Source organism: Carlito syrichta, unplaced genomic scaffold, assembly GCF_000164805.1.
Source record: "Carlito syrichta isolate Samal-C Ts95f unplaced genomic scaffold, Tarsius_syrichta-2.0.1 Scaffold130597, whole genome shotgun sequence".
NCBI classification, from domain to species: domain Eukaryota; kingdom Metazoa; phylum Chordata; class Mammalia; order Primates; family Tarsiidae; genus Carlito; species Carlito syrichta.
The window spans coordinates 32,912-60,087 of record NW_007074693.1 but is presented as its reverse complement, the minus strand read 5'-3'; the positions used below and the strand labels follow the sequence as shown (position 1 = coordinate 60,087).

Here is a 27,176-nt window from a genome sequence, read left to right as displayed (position 1 = left end):
AACACATGCATAACAAAAATCTATACTTATGTGTATTATACATGTCTTAGTCCATCAGGCCTCTATAGAAAAATGCCTTGGACTGGGTGTCTTATGAACAACAGAATTATCTTTCACAGTTCTGGAGGTTGGCAAGTCCAAGATGGTGGTGCCAGCACACTCAGTGTCTGGGGAGAGCCTGCTTTTTGGTTCATGGATGAGTTTGGTCCAGCTGTGTCCTCACATGGTGAGACAGGCAGGCAGCCCTTTAGAAGGGCTTTCATTGCAGTCATAGACCTGCCCTCTGGCTCTGTCATCTCTGAAAGGCATCCCTTCCTAATATCATCACCTTGGGGTGAGGACTTCCATATGCACATTTTGGAGGGATGTAAGCACTTAGACTATAGCAGTATATTCAGTTAAAATGCTAACTTAAAAAGAAAATCACTGCTGTATGGTTTGACTGGAGTTTCTAATAAGTTCTGTCATTTCCTGGACATCTTCTATAGCATTTCCAAACTAGGGCAGCAAACTGAGGGCACGTAGCCTACACCTAGGTACTCAGAAGCCAGCTTCTGTGACACTGTCTGGAGAGATTGTGTGTGTGGCCCCCAGGGCTTGTCAGTCTGGACCAGGCAGTGGTGTGTGAGTGGATTTTGGAAGTCATGACAGTAGGGGAGGGAATGCCCATCCCTGTGTTCTCTGGGCCATTCTCAGCCAGGGAAGACAGCTTTTGAGCGACTGTTTTGTTTATTGCCTTGTTCCAACATGTGGATTTAAGGTTGTCTCTAGTGAATTAAGCTAATGGGGAGGTGTTTTAAGTTTATTTAAAAAAAAAAAAAAAGTAAGAATCCTCAGCCTGGACAGCATAGCGAGACCACAATCTCTACAAAATAATAATATTAGCCAGGCATGGTGGCATACACCTGCAGAACCAGCTACTTAGGAGGCCTAGGTTGAAGGATCTCTTGAGCTCAGGAAGTTGAGGCTGCAGTAAGCCGTGATCATGCCACTGTGTTCCAGCCTGAATCTGACTTAAAAAAAAAAAAGAATTGTAGCTAATTTGATTAAAACTGATGATGGGCTGGAAAAATAACTTAGGACTGACTAAGTGACAGGCCAAGGCCTTTTCCTGGGGGTAGGAAATAGCTACCTTTGAACTTAAAATCTGTGAAGGTTATTGTCCTGATTTCTGTCATTTCTGGATCTGTTACGGCAGCAAACTCAAATAAGAAGTGATCTTTTTTACATCGGTGTGTATTTTGTTTTAAAGAATAGTACTTCTAGCCGGGCTCGGTGGCTCAGCCTGTAATCCCGCGCCTTTGGGAGGCTGAGGTGAGTGGATTGCCTGAGCCTGCGAGTTCAAGACCCTGGGCAACTTGGCGAGACCTCATCTCTACAATAAATCAAAAATGAGCCGGGCGTGGTAGCGTGCGCCTGTAGTTCCAGCTGCTTGGAAGGCTGAGACAGAAGGATCGCCGGAGCCCAGCAGGTCGAGGCTGCGGTGGCCGGGAGTGGCCACTGCACTCCAGTCTGGGTGACAGAGTGAGACTCCAACTCAAAAAAAAAACGAATAGTACTTCTTGGGAGTGTGGCACTCTATATGACGTCAAGTTCTATTCTCATGGTACAAGAAAAGCCCAGGGAAACTTGGGTTGAAGATGGGGCTGATTCTGGAAGGTCTAGGCTTTGACCTGTGCCACAAGCCTGTTTCTTCAAGGCCCTTTGTTAGAACTGAGTCCCTCTGAAGCAGTTTGTGGTGAGTGACCACTAGATGGCTCCCTATGGTTCTAGACAGGGCGACTCCGTGGCCTGCTTCCCCTTGGGGGCTAGTCGGAGGCTCTGCGGGGAGAAGGCCCCTTTAAAACTGATTGAGCTCTTCATTGACAGCATTAGCTCTAGCCCAAGCCATCATTCTTAATGGAGGCATGAATTAGAAATGTTGCTGGGTGCTTTTTGCATTTAAAACACGAGAACTGTTCGTTTTCTGTACATCAGATCTGTTTCAGACACAGGATGCCTCCTGCCTTGCCTAGGGACTGGGCTTGCTCCTAGGCATGTGCAGAGCGTCACCTTTCCCTGGGGCTCTGCCCAGTACTCACAGCCACTTCATTTTCTTTGAGCCATGTAGTTGTTGTCTAAGCGAGTGCTTCCCAGAGCTGCTAAAACGAATAACTGCTCTCCTTCCTCCCATTGGACAGGGCCAGACCAACTGCTGGCCAGAACCTGGCCAGTTTCATGTGGCTATGGGCTTTGGCCTTTCCTTCCAGTGAAGAGCAGGACGTGGGCCCTGCATTTTTGGGTTAGTTTTCCTCCTCTTTATCCCTCCCCTTATTCTTATTAACACCTTATTATTTATATACACATCATTTTAAAAAGCAAGCCCTACAGGGGAGCGTGCAGTGTTGAGTGAGCCCTGCCCCCCAACCTGGCTCACCTGTGCTTCCTCATGGGTCCAGCTGGTCTCTATCACCCTCAGTGGTTTCTCTCTTTGGGTCTGTCCCCTGCTTTCAGGGTCTCCTCTTTTCTTCCCTGATTCCTTCTGCAAGGACATCTACCATGAGCTGCTCAGGATGCAATCCTGGTCGTGGGTCTCTCTTACATGGGAGGTGGCCTCCACTGTTTCTAGGCTTTGGACTACAGAAGCCCTTTATGGGGTGACCCTGTGTTCCTCTCTCCCTCGTCTTCCTCCACTTCTGCCACCGTGGTTTTCCTTGGGTCCTTTGGACTTGCCACGTCCCCTTCTTTCACTGGGCCTTTGCACATGCTTTGTATGTGGAGAGCCCTTCTCACCTCTCCAGAGCACTGACTCCTGCCGCTCTGTCAGCTCTCAGCTTGTGCATTTGTCCCTTGAGGAAGTCTTTTCTGACTTCTAAAATAGTCTAATTTTAACCCTTTATTTTCCAACAGCAGGAAGAAATAAAAGGCATTCTAGCTTATTCTGGTCTGTAAAAATTAAACATGTTACTGTGATTTTTGGCTTTTAGATAGTTCATCATCTCAACCAAGAGATTGTAGGGACTTAGTTAGCTACCAGAAAGGAGCTTTCGTGAATTTATTGCTAAAAATAGATTAGTGTGCTCTTTTATGAGCCATATTTTAGGTTATACAGCATGCAAGGTATTTATATTAAAATACTTGGTATAAGTATTATCTATGTTTGGGAGGTGAAAACTCTTCAGAGAAGCCCAAGGAAACATCTTCAGTCTTGAGAAGCTTCAGTATTGCTGGTAAAAATGGTGACTCTTGATTCTTGCTTTTAAAGCCTGGATATTGCAAACAAAATTAATTTGTAGAAATAACCAGTAAGTCGACTTCCTTGTAAAAAGTAAACACTGTGCCACTTGCCAGTAAAAATAGGCTGGCACCAAGGCTTCCTGGAGAAATGGCTGATTTCAAGTCTAGAGCAGGGAAAGAAAAGGTGAGCGGAACAGTTTGTGCCAGACAGCAAGGAAGCACTCAGACTGGTGGGGACATGTCAGAAGGGCACTAGAGCTAGTACCGGGGGCTGCTGCCCACGTTGGAGCCATTTGTACATCGAAAGGAGTAAAGACAGTAACAGATTATAACACACTGAATTAAAAGCAATAACCCTAAATCCAGGAAGTAAGGAAGGTGGTGTGTGGAGCTCCTCTTGGGAAGAAGTACAGCCAGCAAATGTGGATGGATGCTGGGACTGGAAAGTTGCCCTCTTGTGTCTTCAGATGTCCGGTTCAGGCACGTCTCCCCAGTGTGTTACGACACCGCTGTGTGTGGTAAATGGGGAGTCAGTCCCCCTTGTGGGGACTTGAGGAACATTCCAAGTTGGCCATAAAAATGATGCTTGGAGAGGCATATGAGGTTAAAGGATTTATTGTTACTGCTTTTGGGTCCTAGGGAGGTGGCATTGTCTGCTGTGCAGAGGCCTCTGTGGAGGAACTCCCAGAAAGGGACTGCACTATGTAGGAAGGTACTAGGAGTAGATTACCCATGGGCGAGACCCTTCACTCTTGGGCAGATGAGGGTGTGAATGTCACTCAGTCATGTCAAGAGAGGGCAGGACAGACCTTGTGGCAGGGCCAGCCTCATCGCACTGTGTACCTGCTCTCCTGGGTGAGCATTCACAGCCTGTTAATGGAGGTGTTGAGGCATTGGGAAAACAGGACGTTTTAAAAATTGACAGTGCCTGTAGTAGGACAGTCATGGTGTCGAGGGATGGTCCCATGGTGATGTTCTGTTAGAAGGGGGAGGAGAGTGCTTTTACGGGAAGAATCTGGTGGACGCCACCATAGCCGTAGGAGTCCACAGACTCACCAGCAGTGGGACAGACAGGTACAGGGAGCCTCCTCAGGGCGCTAGGAAGCACACATCACGCTGGGGTCCTTGCAGAAGCCATCTGACAGACACTTCTAGAGACTAAAGGGATGTGGCAGCTAAAAGCCACGCATGGTCCCTGATTGAACCTGGATCAAAAACTGTGGCCGGGAAGGAGGTTTGGGGACAGTTGGGAGGCTTGCACGTGGATCCCGTATCAGCTGGGAGAGTTCATGTCGCAACAATATTGAGGTGATGACAGTATTGAAGTGTTAGGGGTGAAAAGGGTTATTAAGTTTGCAGCTTTTCAGTGACACAGAACAAAGTGCGTGCGTGTGAGAGAGAAGCGTACAGGCACCAGCTTTGGCGGGTGAGGGGATTCCCTTGCTGCTCTTTCCCCTCTTCTGTCCACTTGACTGTGTGGTGAAGGTGGAGAAAAGGCAGGCTGCCATGGACGCACACCACCCTCAGGGCTTTTATTCTTTTCCTTGGTGTTGTGTTTATATGCTGCTCCAATTTAAAAAAAAAAAAACTCAGGTCATAATTTGCCTTTATTCTGTTTTTCTAGATGTGACACAACAGAAAAACTCAGAAATACTTTGGATTACTTAAGATCATTGTTAAATGAGTCTACAAACTTTAAACTTATTTACAGATATGCCTTTGACTTTGCACGGGTGAGTTCTCTGGAGCCAATCCAGATGTTCCCTCTCCTCCCCCCTTGTAAAATTGCTTTTGAGCTTTGTTTTTACATGCTGTAGCAAAGAATGCGAAATGTTACTCCCAGGGTGCTAGTTAGGGTTTCTACGTGTCTGTTTAAACCGGAGTTTGACTCTGGGCAGACATTTTGTATACCAGCAAAAAGCTTTAGTGGCAGACGTTGGCCAGCTCTTGTGAATGACCTAGAAGTAACTTACACATGGGCTTACAACAGACAGTCTTAACTGTCTCCTAGATGAGCTGGAAAAGCTGTTCCTTCTTGTAGGACTGGAAAGCCTTCGCCTCTGAGTTTACCAGGATAAGCTAATCATATATCATTCGGCTTCACCTGGGTGGTGCTGTATTTGGAAATCATGTCGGTTTCAAACTTAAGCTAATTCCAATGGACGTTATTCAGACGCATTTTTCTAAGCATCAATTTGAAACATGGTTTGTCACATAGTCAAGTGCAGGTATATGAGACCAGTTCTATTGGAGTAAAGTAAGTCTTTTTAGCCTGGCTGCCATAGGTCGTGAATTCAGAAGCTCCAACTGGCATCATATTCATTTACAGTCCATACTTCATACAATTTCGGTGGGTTCTAGAATGGTGTCTTCTAATAAGTTTATGTGTTTGGTAGATTCAGGTGACTAGGCTTTCTTGGTTGGTTGCCCTTGTTTATAATTTTTCTTTTTTTTTATAGAGCAGAGAACTTGGTGACAAATGATTATTTTTTCCTTATGCTGACTTTTTTTTTCCCTTTGGGTTCTCTCTGGCTATGCCGGTTCAGCACCTGAGGTTTCTTCAGTGGCGAGTTTTGCTGCCCCTGCAGTGGCATGTTGGCCGTCCTCTGTGGCCTCCTTCTTCCATGTTCCTTGCTGTAGCCTCCTGGTCAGAGCACAGCGTGCAGGGGATATCCGACACGGGGGATACGAAGATTCCAACACCATGTTGGGTGGAGTGGCATTTGTGCAGTCATATAGGAAAGTCATTGCAGGGTGCTTTGGAATGAGCGCATAGTGTTGGGATTCAGTGGCGTATGGTCGGAGATGGTTTTTTCTCCCACAGTAGCTGTTACTTCTGTCTGAGTGGAAGCTGGTGCAGAGCCCTTAGTCCTTCTCTGCCAGCATCAGCTCTGTTTTCCAACTTACTTGTTTGGGATTAGGATCCTCCCACGTGGCCTTGTGCCTGAGATCCTGGCTTCCTCCTTCGTGGCTTCCATCCCCTTCTGGGTCTGTGACCACGGCTTGTCTCACAAGGACTCCTCTAGTTGCCTCTTTCCCAGTGTCTCCACCACTGCCTTGCCGGCCTTGGCCCTTGTGTCTCTGTCCCTGCCCTCTGATGGTGGCTTTCTCTCACCATTCTTACCCAGTGTTCCTATCAGGAGGGCATCTTTCCTCTTCCTAGATCCCAGGTCACCAGCCCCCTTCCCACTTCCAGGGTCTCTGCCTTTGTGTCAACACAGGCTCTGCTTCATGTCGGCAACTCTGAGGGACAGACAGGAATGGTTTCGGTCCCCTTCACAGAGGAAGCAGTAGGCCTCGGTGAAGACTTAGCGGAGTCTAGTGTGTGGGTGACCCTCAGCCCCACAGTCAAGGCTTCCTGCACAGCTGTTGCTCACTGCCCTGCTTTTTGGCCTTTCTTCCTTCTGCCTGTGGTCATGCTGGACCCTGGCCTGGTGCCCTGTTTGCCCTTGCACAGCTCTGTCCATCCAGCCTCTAGCCCAGGCCACATACTTTCACTTTCACGCAGCATCCTAGACCATCCTGTAGGGTGGGGTCTTGCCACCTCACTTCCGTACTTGATCTCTCCTCTGCTTGACCTTAGTGTTGGGTACAGGCCTTTATTCTTCCTGGTAGATTGAGGGACTCTGTTTTCTTTCTCTACACCCAGCCATCATAATTGCTTTTAAGGAGAGTCTCAATAATATTGGTGAATTAAGCCCTTTTGTGTGGTGATGAATAGTAACCACCATATTTCAGTGTGAGATGTTGTATTTTCATTTGCATTCAGTTAAAGATATTTTCTGTTGGGCACTGTGGCTCACACCTGTAATCCCAGCACTTTGGGTAGCCGAGGTGGGAGAATAGCTTGAGCCCAGGAGTTTGAGACCAGCCTGGGCAACATGGTGAGACCTCTTCTCTACAAAAAAATAGCCGGTGTGGTGACATGCATCTATAGTCCCAAATACTTTGGAGGCTGAAGTAGGATTGCTTGAGCCCAGGAGTTTGAGGCTGCAGTGAGCCTGGATGGCACTACTGCACTGCAGCCTGGGCAACAGAGCAAGACCCTGTCTCCAAAAAAAAAAAAAATTTCCAGTTTCCCTTGTGATTTGTTTTTCAACCATTGGTTACTAAGAAGTGTGTTACCTATTTTCCAAGTAGTTAGGATTTTCCAGACTATCTTTCTATTATTGATACCCACTTTAATTCTCTTGAGGTGTAATTTTACTCTGTTTGATTTATGGGCCAGAATATGGTCTGCTGCTCCGTGGAGGGTTCTAGAAATGTCAGTTAGGTCAGATTGGTGGACAGTGTTGACTTTTGTCTGTCTGTTCTACCAGTTCCTGAGAGAGGAACCCAAATTACTCCTCCTGTCACTTGGGCCACTGTTTGCTTCCTGTATTTTAGAGTGCTGATGCTGGGCTTGCACACTCTTGATGTTGCCTCATCCTCTTGATGACCTGGCCCTTGACTGTGAAGTTGCTCTGCCTCTGACATTCCTTGCTCTTAGCCTGCTTTGTCCCTTCCAGGTGCCACCACTCCGGCTTTTTCTTGAGTAGAGCCTGCATAAGGAGTCTTTCCCATCTTTTTCTCTTAGTCTATTTGTATCTTTCTCCTGAAAGTGGGTTTCTTAATGACAGCGTGTTGTTGGATCTGACAATATCTGTCTTCCTTGAGATGCTGAAACAATTATGTTTGATATAATTATTACATGTGATGTAAATATGATTAAGTTGACATCTTACATCTTGTTCTTTTTTCCTATTCCATCTGGGTTTTTTGTGTCTTTTTTTCTCTTTTCATACCTCATTTTAGATTGAGCTTTTTAAAAATGATGACTTTTTTTTTTTCACTCTTGCCATACTCACTGTGTCTTTCACTTTTTTTGGTGGTTTGCTCTAGGCACTCCAGTGTACATCCTTACATTCCACAGTTCATCTCCAAGTAATGCCGCACCACTTTACATGTAAGGCAAGAGCTGGATGCCAGGGTCCTCCTGCTGGCCCTCCTCTGCTTCATGATGTTGTTGGCATATGTTTTACCTAGGCTGTGAGTCTCTCCCAAAGGCAAAAATGTCTTAGAGTCACCCAGATAGAGGCCATTTCTGTATTCTTCCTTTTATGTAGATCAGATTTCTCCCTGGTTCCTTTGCCTTGTATCTAGAAACTTCCCGTAACACTTTCCACAGTGCAGATCTGCTGATGGATTCTCTTTCTAGACTTTTATTTTGCCTTCAACTTGGAAAGATGCATCTCTGGATAACAATTCTAGGTGGATGCTTTATTCTTGCAGACTTTTAGTGACGTCTCTCCATTGTCTTTTGTCATTTGTGTTTTTAAATCCGGTGTCATTCTTACCACTGTTTCTTTGAACAGGTCTTTTTGTTTTGTTTTCTGACTGCATTTATTCTCTTTCCACTGTTTTTTAGCAAGTTGATTGTGATATGCCTTGCATAGTTTTTCTTTTGTTTATTTTGGTTGGGGTTTGTTGATTTTTTTGGACCTTGTGGGCATATAGTTTATATTACATTGGGACATCTTTACATTGTTACTGCTTCAAATATTTTTTTCTGTTTGCTTCTGCTCGTCTCTGTAACTACAGTTATACGTGTGTAAGATTGCTTGATGTTGTCCCAAAGTCACTGATAACTGTGTTCATTTTTTTCCCAGTTTTTTCTCTTTCATTTTGAATAATTGTTAATTACCATGTCTTCCAGTGCTAATCTGCTATTAATCCTAACCAGTATGTGCTCCATTTCAGAGACTATTTTCATCTTTAAAAGTTCCATTATGCTAATTTTTTTTCTACTTCTCATCATGATGCATCCTTCCACCTTCCTGAGCATCTAGAATGTGTTTGTAGAGGGTGTTGTCTTTACAGCCTTGTCATCTGGCACTGTTATCACTGTCATTTCTGGGTCTCTATCGGCTGATTTCTGTCTTGGTGTTGGCTCAGTTGTCCAGCTTCCCATGTGCTTGGATTTTTTTTTTTTAATTGAAACTGGATATTATGAATTTTATGGTCTTGGTTGCAGGGTTTGTTGTGCTGCTTTAACTAGTGTTGAATTTTTTTCTGGGGCACAGTTAAGTTACTTGGAATCAGTTTGCTCCTTTGGAAGGGCCAGTCCTGAGCAACCTTTATTCGAGGGATGATTTAGACCCCACTGAAGCAGCATCCTGAGGATCCTGCCCACAGCCCTGTGTATCAGGGGCCCTTCCATGCTGGCTGCCAGAAACACCCTGGGAGTTCTTGCTCCCTGGTTTGCAGTGATTCTTTCTCAGACTCCATAATTTCCTCTCACATGTGTTGAGAAAAGTTCTTGGTGAAGGTGGAAGAGACACTCTGGAGAGCCCCATGTCACCTTGTGAGGCTTCCACCTCGAGCTCTAGACTGTCTTCTCCAGCTCAGCAAGACTCTGGATGCGGTTGGGGTTCCCTTTTCCTTTCTGTGGCCTGAAGCCCCCTCCATAGCACAGGCTGGTGTCCCAGGGCTCACCTAATTTGATTTCTTTTTCTCAGGGGTCATGTCCTGTGCTACCTGTGTTTCGTGGTGCGAAAGCTTTCATTCCATATCCTCTGTCCAACTTTTTGGTTGCTGTTAAGTGGAAAGGAAATTCTGGTCTCTTATTCCAACTTGGTTGGAAGCAGAACTCAAGCCTCCTTTCTTCCATCTTGATTTTTTTTTTCCGTTCTAGAAAATGATTCCTGGGGGTAAAAGCTTGTAGTTAACACAGCAGATCTTTTAAAATCACACTTTTAATGAAAAGTGAATTTTTTGATACAGTTGTAATATCCTAAATACTATATTCAAATAACAGCGGCATACAATATGTGGTTAGCATTCTGAGTTATACTTTAATATACCAGTAAAGAAGGCACAGTACAATTCCAGGAAATGATAACATGGCCCTTGACGTCTCTCCAGGTTGCAGGGGGGAAGGTTGCAGGGGGGAAGGTGCAGGTTGCAGGGGGGAAGGTGGGTGATGCTTCTTCCTCATCTTCAAGCCTTAGAGCCAGTTCAACATGGTGCTTGGCTATGAAGTTTTTTATTTCCTACCTAATTTTCTTTGACTTAAACTTGTTTATAGTTTAGTGGTTGCCATAGAGCTTTAGAGTTTATAGTTTCATGGTTGCCATAGAGCATTAGAGCTAAAAGGCCCCTTAGATATCCATGGCTCAGTCTTGTTGGGCACTCGAGATGCTGAGAGCTCGGGAGGAGGGGCAGCATAAGGGCTGAGCTTCACTGTCCATAGGGCCACACCGTTCCTGAATCAAAACTGTCAGAGGAAGCCAGTGGGGTAGAGACAGAAGGGCCAAAGTGGTATGTTCTCTCATACAACTGGAATTTTGTCTCAGTATTTTTTTGCATGGGAATCTTTTCCCTCATCGTAAATTTTTCTTATTTTTGAGTCGGAGTCTCACTCTTGCCCATGCTAGAGTGCAGTGGCACACTCATGGCCACTACAGCCTTGACCTGCTGGGCTCATACGATCCTTCTGCCCTAGCCGTCCAAGTAACTGGAATCACAGTTACACACATCATCATGCCTGGCTAGTTTTTTTATTTATTGTAGAGATGAGGTCTCGCCAAGTTCCCCAGGCTGTTCTCAGACCCCTGGACTCAAGCAATCCTCTTGCCTCGGCCTCCCAAAGTGCTGGGATTACAGGCTAGCCACATATCTGGCCTAAATTTTTTTTAAAGATACAGATTCTCACTCTTTCCCACGCTGGAGTGTAGTGATACAGTCAAAGCTCACTGCAGCCTCAGACTCCTGGGCTTGTGTGATACTCCCACCTCAGCCTTCCAGATAGCTAGGACTACAGGTGCATACCACTATGCCTAGCTAATTTTATTTTATTTTGGTTAGAGATAGGGCCTCACTATGTTGACCAGGTTGGTCTTGAACTCTTGGGCTCAAGCAGTCCTGCCTCAGCCTCCTAAAGTACTGGGAGTATAATTGTAAGCCACCTTACCCAGCCTAACTTTTATTTTATAAACAATTATGGCATGGATTATTCTAAATAAAGCTGCCATTTCCCCCCCTTGATTCCTTTGAAAAAATAGGACCTAATAAGAACAAGATTGGTTGAAGAGAATGGGATAAAAGACTAAATATAAATATGATAATTGTTCGTTAATCTGAGGCTAGTTAGTACATATCAGTCCCACTGGCACTCTCCATTCTGTGTGGTGGCAGTGACTGTGCTGAGCATGGATCTTGGCACGTGGCACTTGGAGGCGCAGGTGGAGGTCGAGTAAGGCGCTGGTCAGCGGCACGTTGAGGGCCAGGCAGGAGCTAAGACCTCAGACTGATACTGTCTCATTCCTCAGCAGTCAGGTGTTTTCTAGCAGTGCAGTCCTCTCTGGGTACAGGAAGGGACAGGCTTAGATGAGAGATGTGAGAGGAACCCTGTGGGGTGATGGAGGTGAGCCGGGAATTAGGAAGGGATTGTGTTAGGAGAAGCTGCTGGAGGAGAAAATGGAGGCCTGCCAGGAGGGAGAGGCATGAGGAACCGTGGCAGGTTTGTCATGGGCTGGGAGTATGTGGAGGCTGGGAGGCGTGTTTTTTTCACTCCTTGGAACAAAACCTTAAAGATGGTGAGTGGAGGGTCTGTGGAGGCAGAAGATGCCAATGGGACTCCAGTTTACTGAGTTGTCTCATGAAAGGTTAGTTAAAGGACAAGGCTAGGCCATTCTGCGACACTCGCCTTGCGGCAGTAGGTGCCAGCTGGCTTCATTCAGTACATTAGGAAAGTGGCAGCCACCACGCAGCTCCAGCTGCACATCGTCCTCCAAAAGCTACTAAGCTGGAGGTGACCCATGGTGGCATGTGTGGAGTTTGCTGAGGAGGTTCCTGCTGGGTCTGGTGTTTGGCAGCCCTGTGTTCAGATCCCTCCCGAGGTTTAATCTTGTAGCCACAGTCCTGTGGACTCATGTCCTCTCCTGCCTGGAGCCCCTCATTCACTGTTGGTCCATCTGACCCATTCCCTTCTGTACGCCACCTACCCAGCACACACACATACGCACACTCAGGCCCTGTCCACTCTCCCAAAGAAAACAGAAGGCGGGCCTGGGGAAGGGTAAGAGATGATAAGAGGATCACCTAAGCCCAGGTCTGCTGGCTGGAAGTCTTGTCCTCTTATCTTTCAGATTCCTCTGGTCACTGTAGAGCCATACTCATTTCCTGAGCAGGAACCTGTAAAGTGAGCAGACCTGTGTCTCTCTTAAGATCCACATCCTCCTCCTTCCTCCCTTGGGAGGGAGCAGTGTGGCATGCAGGGGAGAGCGAGGGCATGGGTCAGCTTCCCAGGTCAGTTCCCAGCCCTGCCGTTGAGTAACTGGTTTGTAACTCCCTGTACCTCAGTTTCATTATTTATCAATATGAGTACCCATCCCAGTGGTGTTGGTGTATTCAGGATTTTAAGTCTAGGACATTCAACAGTGTCCAGGTTGAGTAAGCCCTCAGTAAAAGTTAACCGTGGAATTAGAAATTGTCGTTGAGTTCCTCACGGAGTTAAGTGTCTGCCCGCGTCAAGTTTCAGGTACTGACTTTTGGAGAGCATTGCCTCCGGCGACAGAATCTGGTTTTGCTGTGCAGAATCAGGAGGGAATTCCATTGCAAACCTTGTTATCTGTAAACTAATGTTGGCTAAGTTATAAGGGCTTAATTAAACTTGCATTCAGAAAAGTCTTTTGCTATATTTTTGGTTTCATAAACTGAGTCCACAGAGTTTAAGAGTTGAGTTCTTTGGAGCTCTCTGTTGCCACCTCTTGTTTATCAGGTGGCTGCATCAGGGAGGACTGCGTTTTCTTGTGTCTCTTTCGTAATCCTTGATCTCAAGTGAGAATGCCAAGACCCATGGCCTGGTCCTCCCTGAGGCCTCTGGTTTCCTACACCAGCTTCCAACTTGCTCTCCCCATTCATTTGAGGAGTTGAGGTTCCTTGTATGTTGTTTCCTGACTGCAGCTGGTCTCTCTTGAAAATCTTCTGGGTTTATTTTTTCTGTTGAAGAACTCTTTTTTTTTTTTGTAACTTTAATAATTGAAAGTTATTTTCACATATCAGTTTCAAGCTATAAAATTGGGTGAAAATTGGAAGGTCTGTTGGGGGCTCTGATACAGTAGATCTGGATGCCTAGATGTTTACAGGTCCTCTTTTGTAACATCATACTTACATTGACATATTTACAGTTAATTCTTTATTTTGTTTCAGTAATTGTTTGGTATCACCTAAGAAAAAATGCTTGTCACCTCTTACAGGAGGGCCTGTACTGGAGCGACATTAATCAGCAGAGGCTCTGGGCTTCTTTCCATGGTGGAACTCACAATCAGACTAATACAGTTTCATCATTTTCTGCCCTCCATTGGCTGTTACTAGACTTTAGTTCAAGGAGTGATTGGCACCATCTGTGAAACATCTCAGAGTTTTGGAGTAGGCCTCCTGGGCTTTACAGCCACACTGTTAAGAGCCTGATGTTCAGGAACTGCTGTTTTTCCTCCTTTATAGTAAGGAAGACTGGGGGTAGGGTCTAGCTGTGTCATGTGGGAGATTGGTACATCTCTGGTGTATAGAACCTGTTCAGTTCCTGTTAGGATTTGAAAAGTGACATGAGATTGTTTTTGTATATATGGTAGAAGATGAAGGTTTACAAAACTCACATGTATACATTTGGGTCCAGAGGTAGGCAGGGAGAGGTGTGTTCATTTCCTTCTCCTTTCACCTTGCTGGCCTCTGGAATGATGGTTCCCTCTCAGCAGGCTCCTAAGGTACTTTCTGCTTAGGCTCTGGCCTTGGGACATGGACCTCTATGGATCTGCCCCTTGCTCCTTGTGCTGTGGGAGCAGAGGGTCACAGGATTGGTGTTGAAGGTGTACTGTCCTAACTTCCTACAGAGAGCTTGTGGATGTCTTCGCTGCACTCCTCAAATTTGTTAAGGTAATTTCTTTTAATGCCTATAATGTTGACAGCTGCCTGAGCATTCCGGGAGATCCATTTCACTCTTCATTGGAAAGCTTTTGTGGAGAATGCTGTGAGATCCGTGTTGTCAGAGACCCCGGAGCATCTCCATCCTGATGCTTATTGGGGGTTTGCTGTGGGATCTGTCCGACTGTGTCACTTCCAGGAGTGTAGTGTTTCCAGTGATGGTCACTGCACTTAGCCACAGTTCCCTGCAGGCAGTACTGGCTTCAGGGTGATGCCACTGTTTGATGGTGAGTGCGTCCATGGCATCTCTCTCTCATTTGCTAGGCGGAAGATGGTGTTAGTGATCCGAGCACCGCTGGCACCCTGCAGAGCAGGCGTGAGTGAGCGTGTCCTGCTGCCCGGTCTCGTGAGTCTGATGCCCCCCTCCATGTGTTGGCATCACTGCCCAGCACTCCCATCGAAACTCTTCACGACCATCTGTTTGTCAGATGATTATATTGTTGCAGAGTCTGTCCGGGTCCTTGTATCCTTTTTCTTGTCACCTCAGTGTGTGTCCATCGTGATAGGGACTAGGCTCTGATGATGGTGGAAGAAGATGTAGCACATGCCACAGCAAGGTTGGAGAGGTGGGGCTTAAGGGGTGAGCCACGCTCAGCCAGTGTCGCCAGCCAAGTGCTGTGTGAGCTGTGACTCAGCAGATGGTCTTGGGCCCACTCCTGTGGTGCCATGAGTGTTTCTCGACTGCGCTCGTGTTTCTCATGGTTGCTTCATGGTATGATGTGCTGCTGTACCTGCACACCTGTGTTCATGGTAGGTGCAGGCTCTCCATTGGCTTGCACAGCACCTCATACGCTGTGAGCCCTCAAAACACAACGAACCCATGAACTGGTTGGCAAGGGCAGGCAGTCTCCAGAGCGCCCTCTACTGGAAGTGAGCCGAGCAGGGCCACATGTCCGGCAAGGCCCTGGCAGTTCACGCTGGAGAGGAGTCCTTGCATGCTTGTGTAGGTCTGGGAGTTGGAGCACCCTGTCCTCATCAGACTTAAGTCGTGTGACCGCTAACAAAAAAGGGTGACACAGAGCCATCCAACCTGGCCCGTTGGACCAGTCATTATACTTCACAACCAGGACCAGAAGACACGCCTCCCTCAGGCAGCACATGTCTGTCTTTATCACCTTATGTGCCTTGTTGAGGGAGGCCCCTATATTTGCTGTTTAAGTCCCAGTTTGTATCACAGCTAGAAATTCTTTGTGTACTGAAGAGCACCTCACTGTTAGAGCCTTTGTGGTGACAATTAATTGGGAAGGTGTGTATTACCCCATACTTGGCTGACAGTGGTGGTCACAGCATTGTCCCTTGATTGGAACTTTCAGACTCCACTGGGGTAGCAAACCGCCCCCTCCCCATTGGAGAAGTGCTTTTGCAAATGTCCACTGCAGTTAGAGACCACATGGAGGCTGCCTTTGTATGTGTGGGGTGCGCCTGTGGTCAGGCCCTTTGGTCCTTTCCATAGAAGCTGCTGCCTGGTAGCTCTGGGGTGGAAATACATATGGAGGACGGGCATGAGTGACGAGGCTCCTGAGTCACTGCTCTCCATGGAAGGTCATCCTCTACCCATGTGTGGTTTGTGTCCTCTCCTTTTCTCTGGTGTCCTATGAAATACTGTCTTCACTTGGTCACTAGTTAGTGGTATTCTGCTAGGAGACTCGTGTCTAAGAAAGTCAAGGTAAGAAGGGCTGTGTGGATAGGCCTGTTCTTCCCCTACGTGGGCAGATGAGTGTATCCTCTGGTACGGAAAGACCCCAGAGCCCCTGCAGTCACTCCGAAATAAAATTAATTCCAGTAAGTTTAGGTACAAGAACAACATGTGTTGATGAAACCAAATGACTGGAAAAGTCATGATTCCTAAGCCTGGAAGTTAAACCTTTAAACTCCATGTAGTTAAGTTGTGGGCCTTTGTGTCCACAGTTGTGATTTTGATAGCTTTTATAAATATCAAAGAAGCAAGGGGTAGAGTCACAGATTTTATTTCTCTCATGAAGTGATTGTAGATGTGCTACCACATAACGGATTGATTTTGCATTAGGGTCATCATTCACTTGACACAAGTCTTCTCCTAATTAATGTGTATAGTACCAAAACGACCGGCCTTCCATGGGGTCTGACCACCTCCCTGGCCCCTGCCTTGGTCTCAAGTCAGGGTCATTATGGTGCATGGTAAATGAGCTGTTGACTAATTTCTTGTTGAAGTGAAATATAAATCTGGATGATTGAAATTTATTCTCTGGGGCATCTGGCTCATCCTTGTTTTTGTTTGTTAAACAGGAAAAGGACCAGCGCAGCCTAGACATAAACACTGCCAAGTGCATGTTGGGACTGTTATTAGGAAAAATCTGGCCCCTTTTTCCAGTTTTTCACCAATTCTTAGAGGTACCAACTTGTTTTATGAAATGTTTATTTGCTTAGAAATACCACATAACGTTATGTAACCATTGTGTGTACTTTTTTGTTGATTGTACTTTTCTACCTGTAGGACGCATGGTGACATACTTGCTGGTGGTTAGCCACTGCCTGTCTTCTCGGGGTGCATCTGTGTGTGCGTTCAGTGTGTGTGCATCATTTCACTTGACAAATGCATCCAAAATGGCCACAGCTCTGTCCTATCCTCTTTTTCGTCCCCATTCTAAAAGCTTCACTTTTGTTTAGATTTTCTGCTCTTCATAACAGTAGAAAAACAAAACTTTCTTTTGACCGTAGATAAATTTCCACTATTGTTACGCTAAGATTAAAGAATGGTCATCTGCTTTGTTACTCAAATTAGCATGTAGTCTATTCTTATCTGCTCTTGTCTCCAAGTAACTTGAGGACCTCAGACCAGTGTAAGCATCAGGCAAGTAGGCGGTATCTCCTTCCATGTAAATTGTCTTCGTATCTGCCTCAGACACATCCTGGCACCTGACTCCATCACTGTTGTCTGTTTGCTTAAGTATTTGTGATCGGAAAGGTTGAGCTGCTGGTGATGTTGATGTCCTTCTGTGGGACCTGGAAGTCGCTGGGATATAGCTGGAGTTACTTGGGTTGTCTTTATGGCATCCTCCTGCCCCAGCCCTTTTAAAAAATGCCCTCTGCTTGCCAGGCTGAGGGTGTTGGAACTCTGAGAAAATCCTGGGCCTCACCCTGACTCCAGCTTCACTCTTGAAAGAGTCTGTCTTACCCCTACGTTATGTCATGGTCCAGAACAACTTAACAACTGATATGATCCTTTGAGGACTGTTGTTAAAAATGTCTTTAAACATTTAACTGGGCCTCCTCAAGAAAATTCCAAAAACTTGTTTTCATGTCAGAAGTATTTATTTGCTTGATGGTCTATATCTGCTTAGGGTTGGTTCTAGTTTTCTGACACCCCTTGAGATAGGTTAGCACTATTTGGAAAAGCAAGTGGAAAGAGTTTCTGCCCTCAGAGAGCTTGGCAGGATCTGAAGCTGAGCGTCAGGAGTTCTGAAGTCAAGGGGCCTGCGGGAGGAGACGGGCTTGACACGGTCTAGGGTGTCAGCAGTGTTTTTTACCGTTGCTTTGAAAGGGGAGCTGTAGGCAGTGCTTTGTCCTCTCACTTCTGTTAGTTGGCATTTTTCTTTTTTAAAAAAGGCAGTAATCCTCTCATTTCAGCTTTTCTTGTGTTTGCATCCTCAAAACCATTGGCTCAACTCTCTTTGCTTTGTATGTACTCGTATTGTTTTACTATGTTCCTGATTTTAGTGGCGAGGGTTTAAAAACTATTGGTTCTGGACTTTAGTTTTAAATCTTTATACAAGGATACTGTATTTTAAAGCATATGCATAGCATATTTCTTGTCTGAGGGGAGTAGAAAAACAGCTTCATGGCTCCTGGTTTCTTCTTGTAGGACCAGGTTCAAGTTGTGTATATTCTTAGAATAGTGATTTCCTTGGAGGCAGAGAGCACCTTGTGAGCGCTCGCAGCGCGGTCCCAGCTTGGAGTGCCTGTCCCAGAGTGCCCATCCCGGGGCTGGGACAGCAGCTCAGAGGATGGTGCTGGACACGTCGAGCCTGGCACAGGGCTGCACTTCCTTTAGCACTTATTTCGTGTGGCGCGCTGAACAAGATGCTTCATGTAAATTGCTTAAATTATCTCTCTTAATCCTGACAACATCTCTATGAAGTAGGTGTGATCCCGTTATATGTGAGGGCTTTTGCAGACTAGAAAGTTCCCTTCTGGGGGCGTAAGGTCGCTGCACTTGCCATTCTTTGGTGAGCTCGTGATGTTTTGCCATGAAAGTCGTCATCTGAAATGCCACCCTCGCTCTCCCACCACCCCCTGGATTGGTGCTTAACACTCAGATGGGAAGAGTTACTCTTCCGTGAGTTCTATTAAATTGAGTCCCACAGCAGTTGAAACCATCCTATTTGCTCAGTGCAAGTGTCAGTAATTCATATTACTTTCCCTCCATCAGCAATCAAAATATAAAGTGATTAATAAAGACCAGTGGTGCAATGTCCTAGAGTTTAGCAGAACCATTAACCTTGACCTCAGCAACTATGATGAAGACGGCGCATGTGAGTATTGGCTTCCCCTGCCCTGAGCCCTGGACATGGCCCTCACTGAGAGGAAAGTCAGAGCACATTGTCTTTTCTTTCTCTGCAGGGCCGGTTTTGCTGGACGAGTTTGTGGAGTGGTACAAAGACAAACAGATGTCCTAGGACTTTCCGCACAGAGACGAAAGAGTCCCTGTTACCACAGTTCTGTCACCCATTAGCCATAAATTGCTGTCTGTATCAAGCGCATGCTGCTTTCTCGCACTGTCTCCCTGGGCAGGGACGTTTGGTGTTTGCTGTGCGTGGCCGGCTCTGCTTGCTGTGGCCTTGTTCTTGCGGAAGGCTGCTTTGCGGTTTGTATTCACACTACAGATTGGTGAACTGCCAGCGTCCTCACTGTGATGATGTGTATATTGCTGTTTAAATTTTGTATATGTGTATAAAAAGAAAAGCTTCACCTAGAGATTATTTCTGCAAAATTGTATTGTAAAAATAATTTTGTGGCATATTTCTAGTCCCTTTTTTCAAATGAATTAGTTATACTTTATTTGATCTCATATGTAGCATTTCAGAAAACAAGATGAAATAACTGTTACCATGAGCCAACGTTGCCAGAATTCACCTTACTGTTGAAGAGGCCAACTTTTGGAAGGAGGAAGGTGTCATGACTTTTCAGAGGTGTATGCCAAATATCAATTGGTTCACTTAACAATATTGCCATTTTAATATGATAGAAGTTATTATTTGAACATACAGACATATAACATGCCACAAATCATTTCCGCCAAATAAGGGGATAGCTTGGACATAGGTACAAATGGACACATTCACACTGCACCTATTTTTTAAAAATCGGGTTTAATTTGTGTAATTATCTGTAATGGTTTTCTTTTTCTTGTTCCCCTTTGCACTCTTCCAGCCAGTGTTGGTCTGCTGATGCTTCCTGTGCCACTCTGAGTAAAATGTATTTTACAAAACTCCTCCATGAAAGCCTCATGGTTTGGTGGCAATTTCTAACTGCAAGACACTTTGTGGCTTGAATTTTTCATGGCGTCTGACTTTCTAGTTTTTTGGGGAAAGAACCTCACAGTCAGTAAGAGTGTTCAGTTCTGTTGTCCTTGTTTGTTTCTTTCATGCTAAGCCTTCCTGGCAGTGTGTCCATTGCAGGCAGTGGGCATGACAGCACAGCACTGCATTTTGCTGGCCAGGCCGTGCTGGGGCTCTCTCCTGGAGGGGCTGCCATCATTCCCAAGTCAGTGTACAGAGGGCAGCAGCCAGTACGTATGTGGACGAGGAAACTGTAGTGAGCAAGATGGTGTGTGTAGGTTTGTATTTTTATGTCTTCTTTGTGGTTTTTGTTTGTTTTTGCCTTACCCTTCCTGAGGAAATGTGGAGATGACATGTTTTCACCCCAACTCTCTGGTGCTATGAATGACTCACTCAGTCCCTAAAGTTATGAGAAGACACGCGAGTCTAGCGCTTTGACCCAAAGTGAGCGTGAATGGTACGTGTGAACAAGCGAATGCTGTCGACAGCAGATCTGTAGTTGAGCATGTGGGAACTGGAAGAGGCTTGGGTTATTTGGAAACCTCGCCAAAAATTCTTTTTGATGACATGTAAACCTTTAAATGGCATTAAATGAGTAAAGCACACAGACAATGCTATTCTTGACATATTTCTAGTGGCATATTTTTGCAGTTTCTTTGCAGTGTTCAGACTTTCTGATTATTTTTTTCCCTAACTAAACCACCAAAGATAGAAATTTTGTATGTATTTACAATGTGTGCATATAATATACAAAATCATGGTGTGCTAGAATGCAACTGCTTTCTTTTCCTACCAAATAGAAGGGTTATGTTTGCTGTGAAATAAACCAGAAGTTTAAAAAAAAACTCTGTAGTGATTAAGCATACTTAACCATTCCTTGTTAGTGGACTCACTTTTAACCTTACAGATTAATACCAGTTTGCTTAAATTAATATCTGAAAAGAATAGAAGATGCTAATGACTGACAACAGCTGTCAGGACTGATGTGCAGGGCGTGGGGGCTGCATGGAGCCTGACCAGAGGCAGGGTCAGATCTGTAGAGAATGGATTTCATCTCAGAAGCACGCCCTAAAGTTAAGAAATTACACTTTACACTTCAAAAGCAACAGTTCTTAAATTTGGTTAACTATAGTTTTGTTTAAAGCAAATATATATAATAGATGAAATTATTTTAAATGTTATGTTTGAGACTGGAGAATTTGTAGATGCTGCGCACAGTTAATTCGGAAATGAAAGGATTGTTTCAAAAAGGAGGTGTTACATTCAATTTCATGATGTGTGCTGTGAAAATCAGTATTCCAGAGGGATAATCCTGCATATTCAGAAAAATTTGAATCTGTAAATTGCCTCGGAAGAAACCTCTATGATTGCTGGGGAGCAGAGTGCTTGCCCTTGGTTTTCTTGATTTTGTATAGTTATTTTTAAGGGGACTAAAAGGAGCCAGGCAGAGTATACGATAGGCTTTCTTAAAATTTTCCCTAAGCTACACAAAATTGACCCATCACTGAGCACTTGCCTGGCTGGTGCTACACAGGCAACAGTGCCTATCTGGTTTTTCTTTACCCGAGTCTACACTGTTTCTCTCGCTCCACTGTCTGAACTCCACACTGCAGTGCCCTGTCGTGGTGGAGTGCAACTTATAGACGCTCACTGCCACGGCAGATCAGAAATGCCCTTATTTAGTTTGCCACAAACTCCACTGTGACGTTACATGCACCATTTTTGGAGCTGAGGCTCTGAATTATGTTTTCATCAATTTGCCTAGACACACCTCCAGGGTCTGGTTTAACAGATTTCCTTTGCTTCTCAGTCTCCATTGTCACAGTGCTTTTGAAGTTTATACGGAAAGCTTTAAAAGTCAGTGTGTGCCCTTGGTTTTTATTATTACAACTGCTAAAATACCTCTCTGTAAGCCTTACCCTTTATTCTTTCATATGTTGTATAATAAATATATAGAATTCAATGACCAACAAACATGTTGGGTGTCTGTAAATGAGACCACAACATGGGTTGCTTGTCTCATAACTGACTCTTGGGGTTGCGGCTGTTGCGTGAGCCACAGCCCGCCCGACTGTGAATGCTTCGTGTCGCCAGTGTTGCGTTCCATTCATCAGTGGCAAGTCCTGTGACTCCCAGCTCACCGAAACTCTCTTCCGCCACCTCACTTGAGTCCAGCAAACTGGTTTTAGATTTTAATGAATTGATGTAAAATGACATCCCATAATAAAATATTTGTGTTGGTTTCAGAACTGATTTTTAAATTCTTCAAAAACCATTTAGTGTGCTCTTTAAAGTATTTGAGTTTTTATCCTGTTTTGTTTCATTCCTAGATTTTTGTATTGAAAATTTACAAAGCTACAGAAAGCGAGAATAATACAGTGAACACTCTTACACCTGTCGCTTTGAATTTCCAGGTGTTATCACGTTATCGCATCTCCTGCCCCACTCTGGGTGTGTACATCCTTCTCACCTGCTGTCGATTGATTAGCTTATCTGAGAGTAAGTTTGATAGTAAGTTATGGCAGTAAACACCTGGCATTTCAGGAGGACATTCTCCTACAGCAGCGATACAGTGATTACCCTCAGGGAGTTTAACAATGATCCACTATTATCTGATATCCTATCCAGGTTCACATCTCTTCAGTTATACCAATATTGGCCTTGATAATTTGACACTTTATTTTTAATCCAAGGATGAGCATTGCATTTCGTTGTCATGCCTCTTTTATCTCAGTCTGGAGCACTTCCAGACACAGTATTTCAAAAGTTATGAATAAAGATAGTGCAAACACTCCACAACCAAATTGTGATTTTAAAAGTGTGCTGCCATCCGGACTCGGTGGCTCAGCCTGTAATACCAGCGCTTTGGGAGGCTGAGGTGAGTGGATTGCCTGAGCCCGCGGGTTCGAGACCCACCTGGGCAACTTGGTGAGACCTCATCTCTACAATAAGTCAAAAATTAGCTGGGCGTGGTAGCATGCGCCTGTAGTTCCAGGTACTTGGAAGGCTGAGGTGGAAGGATCGCCGGAGCCCAGCAGGTCAAGGCTGCAGTAGCTGGGAGCGGCCACTGCACTCCAGTCTGGGTGACAGAGTGAGACTCCAACTCAAAAAAAAAGTGTGCTGCCATGTAGCGTGTGTGTGTGTGTGTGTGTGTGTGTGTGTATTTGTTTATTTTGAGTCAGGGTCTTATTGTCATCCAGGCTGGAGTACAGTGACACAATCATGGCTCACCACAGCCTTGACATTCTGGACTCAGACAATCATTCAGCCTCAAACTCCTGAAGAGCTGGGACTACAGGCAGGTACCAATAAGCTCAGCTAATTTTTTTGAATTTTTGTGGAGGCAAAGTCTCACTATGTTGCCCAGGCTGAACTCGAACTCTTAACCCAGGCTCGAACTCGAACCCAGGCTCTAGCAGTCCTCCTTGCCTTGACCTCCCAAAGTGCTGAGATTATAGATGTGAGCCACCACGCCTAGCCCAGTGTATGGAAGACCTCAAAAAAGCTGGAATTATCTTTCGGATAGTGGGCACCTTGTAGGACAGACCACCAGGATCCCATCAGCATCAGTGTACCAACTAGCGTGAGAGGCTACATTTCAACTTCAGTGAATTTTTTGGGGGGATTCAACACATTTGCCCATTTCATTTTGTGATGGGTTATTTACAAGTGCACCTGTCCCCACTGCACTGTGAGCGTTCAGTTTTTAACCAAACCAGCATAACCTCTATGCCCCACCCTCCCTATTCACTCGATCTCATCCTGAGTGACTTTTGTTTTCTCCGCATGAAAAATGTCTTCAAAGGGAAATGTTTTGCTGGTGTGGAAGAGGTGAAACCAAAAAGCGACAGAAGCACTAAAAGGCATCAAAATGGACAAGTTCAGAACCTGTTTTGAACAATGGAAAAAGCATCTCGATAGGCATACTGCATCAAACTGAGTACTTCGAAGGTGGCTAAAGTTTAAACATATACAAATGCACAATTTTTGTAAGGTCTGGGGTTTTTTGGCTCCCTGTTTGTATTTCTAAATATGGAGCTAATAAATGAGTGCATGCTGTGGGCCATGAAAGGACCATTTTTCTGCCCTTGAGGCTCCAGCTACTAGTCTGTAAGTGTGCCAGAGCCCTGGTTAGTCTTCCCTGGAAGTGGTCTCACTAGAATGTGCGCCTCCTGAGGGCCACACCTCTCCACTTAGTATGGCCAGAAAATGCTCGTGGAAGGGGGCAAGTGACATAGTTCCCTATCTGGGTAAAGGATGATCAGGACCTAGGAAGTCTCATGCAGAGTCAAGCCAGAAAGCCTGGACGATTCTTAGAAGCTTGAAAGCAAGCAAGAGGAAGTAGACAAGTTTTCTAAAAAACAATCCAGGATCTGGGTCTCACTGTTTGAAGTTGATGATGCTAATGGCTTTTTCAATTAATTTGGGCCCAAATCTGAGGGTCACATCAGGAAAGTCTCTTCCAGACACCAGAAAGAGGAGATGGTAAAGGAAAAAAGTTAATTCCAAGTTGACGGGAAGGGGTGGGAGGTGACATGTCGTGACAGAATTCTCAACATGGGGTCTGGCAAGCAGTAGAAGGTCACAAGGCACGTTATCCAGAATAGAGACCAGGACCCCGAGATGTGCTCTCCCAGACAGTGCTGGGAAACCGCATGAAGAGGGACTGTAATAAAGGGCTCCAACTGTGCAATTAGAACGGGATAGACTAGGGAGAGGACACCTTGCTAAAGCCTAATCAAGGTGACCCCACAGAGGTTCATTGCAGATGAACCCTGAAGGAGGAAGGTCGCTTTAAGACACAGCCATCTAGAGCCCGAGGAGGTGCTGGAGTGCAGCATGAACCAAGAAAATGAAGAGCATCCATGGGAAGATGCACAGGGTCGCTGAGTCAGCCCTGGGACTGCAAGAGGAGCATTGACTCCTTTGGGACGGTAGCTCTTGGTTTCCTTGAACCACACGAAGGCAGGATGTGCTTTTGCCACGGTCGCCATAACGTGGGTGACACCAAACCAAAGTAACTCATTGGAAGTTGCCTCCAACCCATTTGTGTGAGGAGTGACTTATGCAAAAAACTGGAGAAAATTGTTCATGATTCCTCTAGAAAACAGTTGTCTTGGAATTTCATTATAGCTAGAAAGAAAGGGAGAATAAAGTGAGAAAATAACTCATAAAGCTTTCTGACCCTGTCCGCTCATCTAACCTTGTAAGGCAGAAGATAATCCAAAGCAGGGCGTGTTCATCACTTTGGGCACATTCAGCAGAAAATGTTTCATTTTTTCCTCTCCTGAATTTGCTCCTAGCATTTCTTTCTTTCCACGTGGCCTAAACAAAAATTAGAATCATCCCATGTGTAGAAGAACTTGCTTAGAAATCATGGTAAGGAAGCTGTGCTGGGCATGATAATTGGAGACAAAAACAAAAGTTGACTCAATCAGAAAACTAAAAAGGGTTTGTTCTTCCCTCTGACATTTTCCAGCAGAGACATCTCAGAACTGCCTGAATTTGAATATCTGAAATTACGGACTAGTGTTCTCTAGAAGTCTCAGGATAAACATGTGTTAAGGCAGCCCAGGCGGGACTCCTCCAGTGAGTGAGCTCACAAGCCCTAGGTCAACTTTCAGTAGTCCATAGAAAGTGCATTTTTGTCTCTGCTTGTTCATTTTTGCTTCATCCCCTGTGATGGCTCCTGCGTGTTCCATCTTGACAGTAGGACCTGACAAAGGTAATCCTGTCACACTCCCAAAATCATTGAATAAAATAATAGATGCCTTTATAGCAGCCTATTCTGCATGTCTCAGAGGACTTTTAAATCCTTCAAGTCCTTATTTCTTCTATGTCAAGGTTGGTTTTCAGATTTTTAGTGTAATCATATCAACAAGCTTTAATTGCATTGGGCAGGATTCCTGTGAAATTGGTAACAGGCATTAAAATTGATAAACATGCCTAGAGGGAGATGGAGTCATAGGAAGTTAGCAGATTAAAGAATGAAGAGGGGCAGGTTTCATGCCGGCTGAGTTGTAAGGCCGGCCAGTTGCAGGTGGTAGGTGAGAAAGACAACATCGGGGTTGGAACTGCACATTCCTTCTGGAGAGGCAGGTATTTGATCCGGAAGGCATTCAGGGCTCTCCTGGAAGGCCATGTGAATACTTGGGGGTCTTGTTCTGAAAGGCAGTGCTGCAGGACCTGCGTGTGTCAATGATCTACAATCTGTTGTCAAGAAGGCCAGTCAGTAGCCCTTGATACTGTTTGGCTCTTTAGAAGAGAAGATGGCCAGCCGGTGTGCCTTCCACCAACCTCATTGGTCCCTTTCCACACTCATGTGATGTGTGTAGAGGAAATAGGTGTTCAGAGTTTAAGTAGCTTGTCTGAAGTAACAGAGCTGGAAAGCTGGAAAGCTGAGCTCAAGACTCATCTTTCCACCCAGCAAAATTGGGAAGGCTGCTGGATAAAATTGGGGAGGGTGGGGTGTGAAAGCTTTCTGCCACCTGCCTCATTTGGGGTTTCGTGGGCCTCCTTGCAGGATATCCTGTTTCCACCCCAGGCCTTGGCTTCCACTGAGTTGTGTTTGTTCTGTCTCTCCCCTCTCTTCTTCTCCCCGCCCCTCTCTCTCTCTCAGCCAAATACGGATAGTTTTGTGGACACATGTTTTTGTTTTCCTTGGGTATTTTATGTTTAACTGTGTAAGAAATTACTAGACTGTTTTCCAAAGTTATTGCATTATTTGGCATTCACTAGCAACATGAGAGTTCTAGTGGCTCCTCACCCCTCATCAGCATTTGGTATTGTCAGTTTCAAACATTTAACCATTGTAATAGGCATGTACCAGATGCTTTCTGATTTGCAAAATACATCAAATATATCGTGGTGGGTTAATAAACCCAGGGCTGGCAAGTTCATTTATGATTTGAGCACATTCATTTTTCTTTTTTTTCTTTTTTGGAGTCTCACTCTGACCCAGGCTGGAGTGCAATGGCACGTTCACAGCCACTATAGCCTCGACCTACTGGGCTTGGGTGATCCTTCCACTTCAGCCTTCCAAGTAGCTGGAACCACATGTGCACACTACCACACCTGGCTTATTTTTTGATTTATTGTAGAGACGACTCACCAAGTTACCTAGGCTGGTCTTGAACTCCTGGGCTTAGGCAATCCTCTTGCCTCAACCTCCCAAAGTGCTGGGATTACAAGCTGAGCCACTGCGCCCTGCACATTTTTCTATGACAAGCATATTTTATAGATTAAGTGAAAAAGAACAATGTCCTCTAATGTACTTTTAAGGCCTGTGGTAGCACACTTTCCGGCTGATGGTCACATATGGTCTTTTACTTCAGAGGGCAGTAGTTGAGTATTGTGGGGTGCATCTTGCTGCTTTAGGACACTGTGGAAAAGAACTGTGGTTTGATAGAGGTGCCCATGCAGAGTTCTGTGTAAATAGGAGCTTCGATCCGCTTGTCCCCT

General features: G+C 45.3%; 1 protein-coding gene across 3 annotated transcripts in view; it reads left to right on the top strand.

The window, feature by feature from the left end:
• DCUN1D4 (defective in cullin neddylation 1 domain containing 4) overlaps positions 1–21,964 on the top strand; it is a 40,752-nt gene extending 18,788 nt beyond the window's left edge. For 2 of the 3 annotated variants that reach the window (XM_008049145.2, XM_021708086.1), the window contains 4 exons: positions 4,841–4,949; positions 16,444–16,548; positions 18,587–18,689; positions 18,778–21,964. In XM_008049145.2, the coding sequence (XP_008047336.1) occupies positions 4,841–4,949; positions 16,444–16,548; positions 18,587–18,689; positions 18,778–18,833 (373 nt within the window). In that variant the 3' untranslated portion in view covers positions 18,834–21,964. The remainder of the gene's footprint in view (positions 1–4,840; positions 4,950–16,443; positions 16,549–18,586; positions 18,690–18,777) is intronic. The other variant, XM_008049146.2, reaches the window with a different exon arrangement.
• Positions 21,965–27,176: the final 5,212 nt, after the last annotated feature.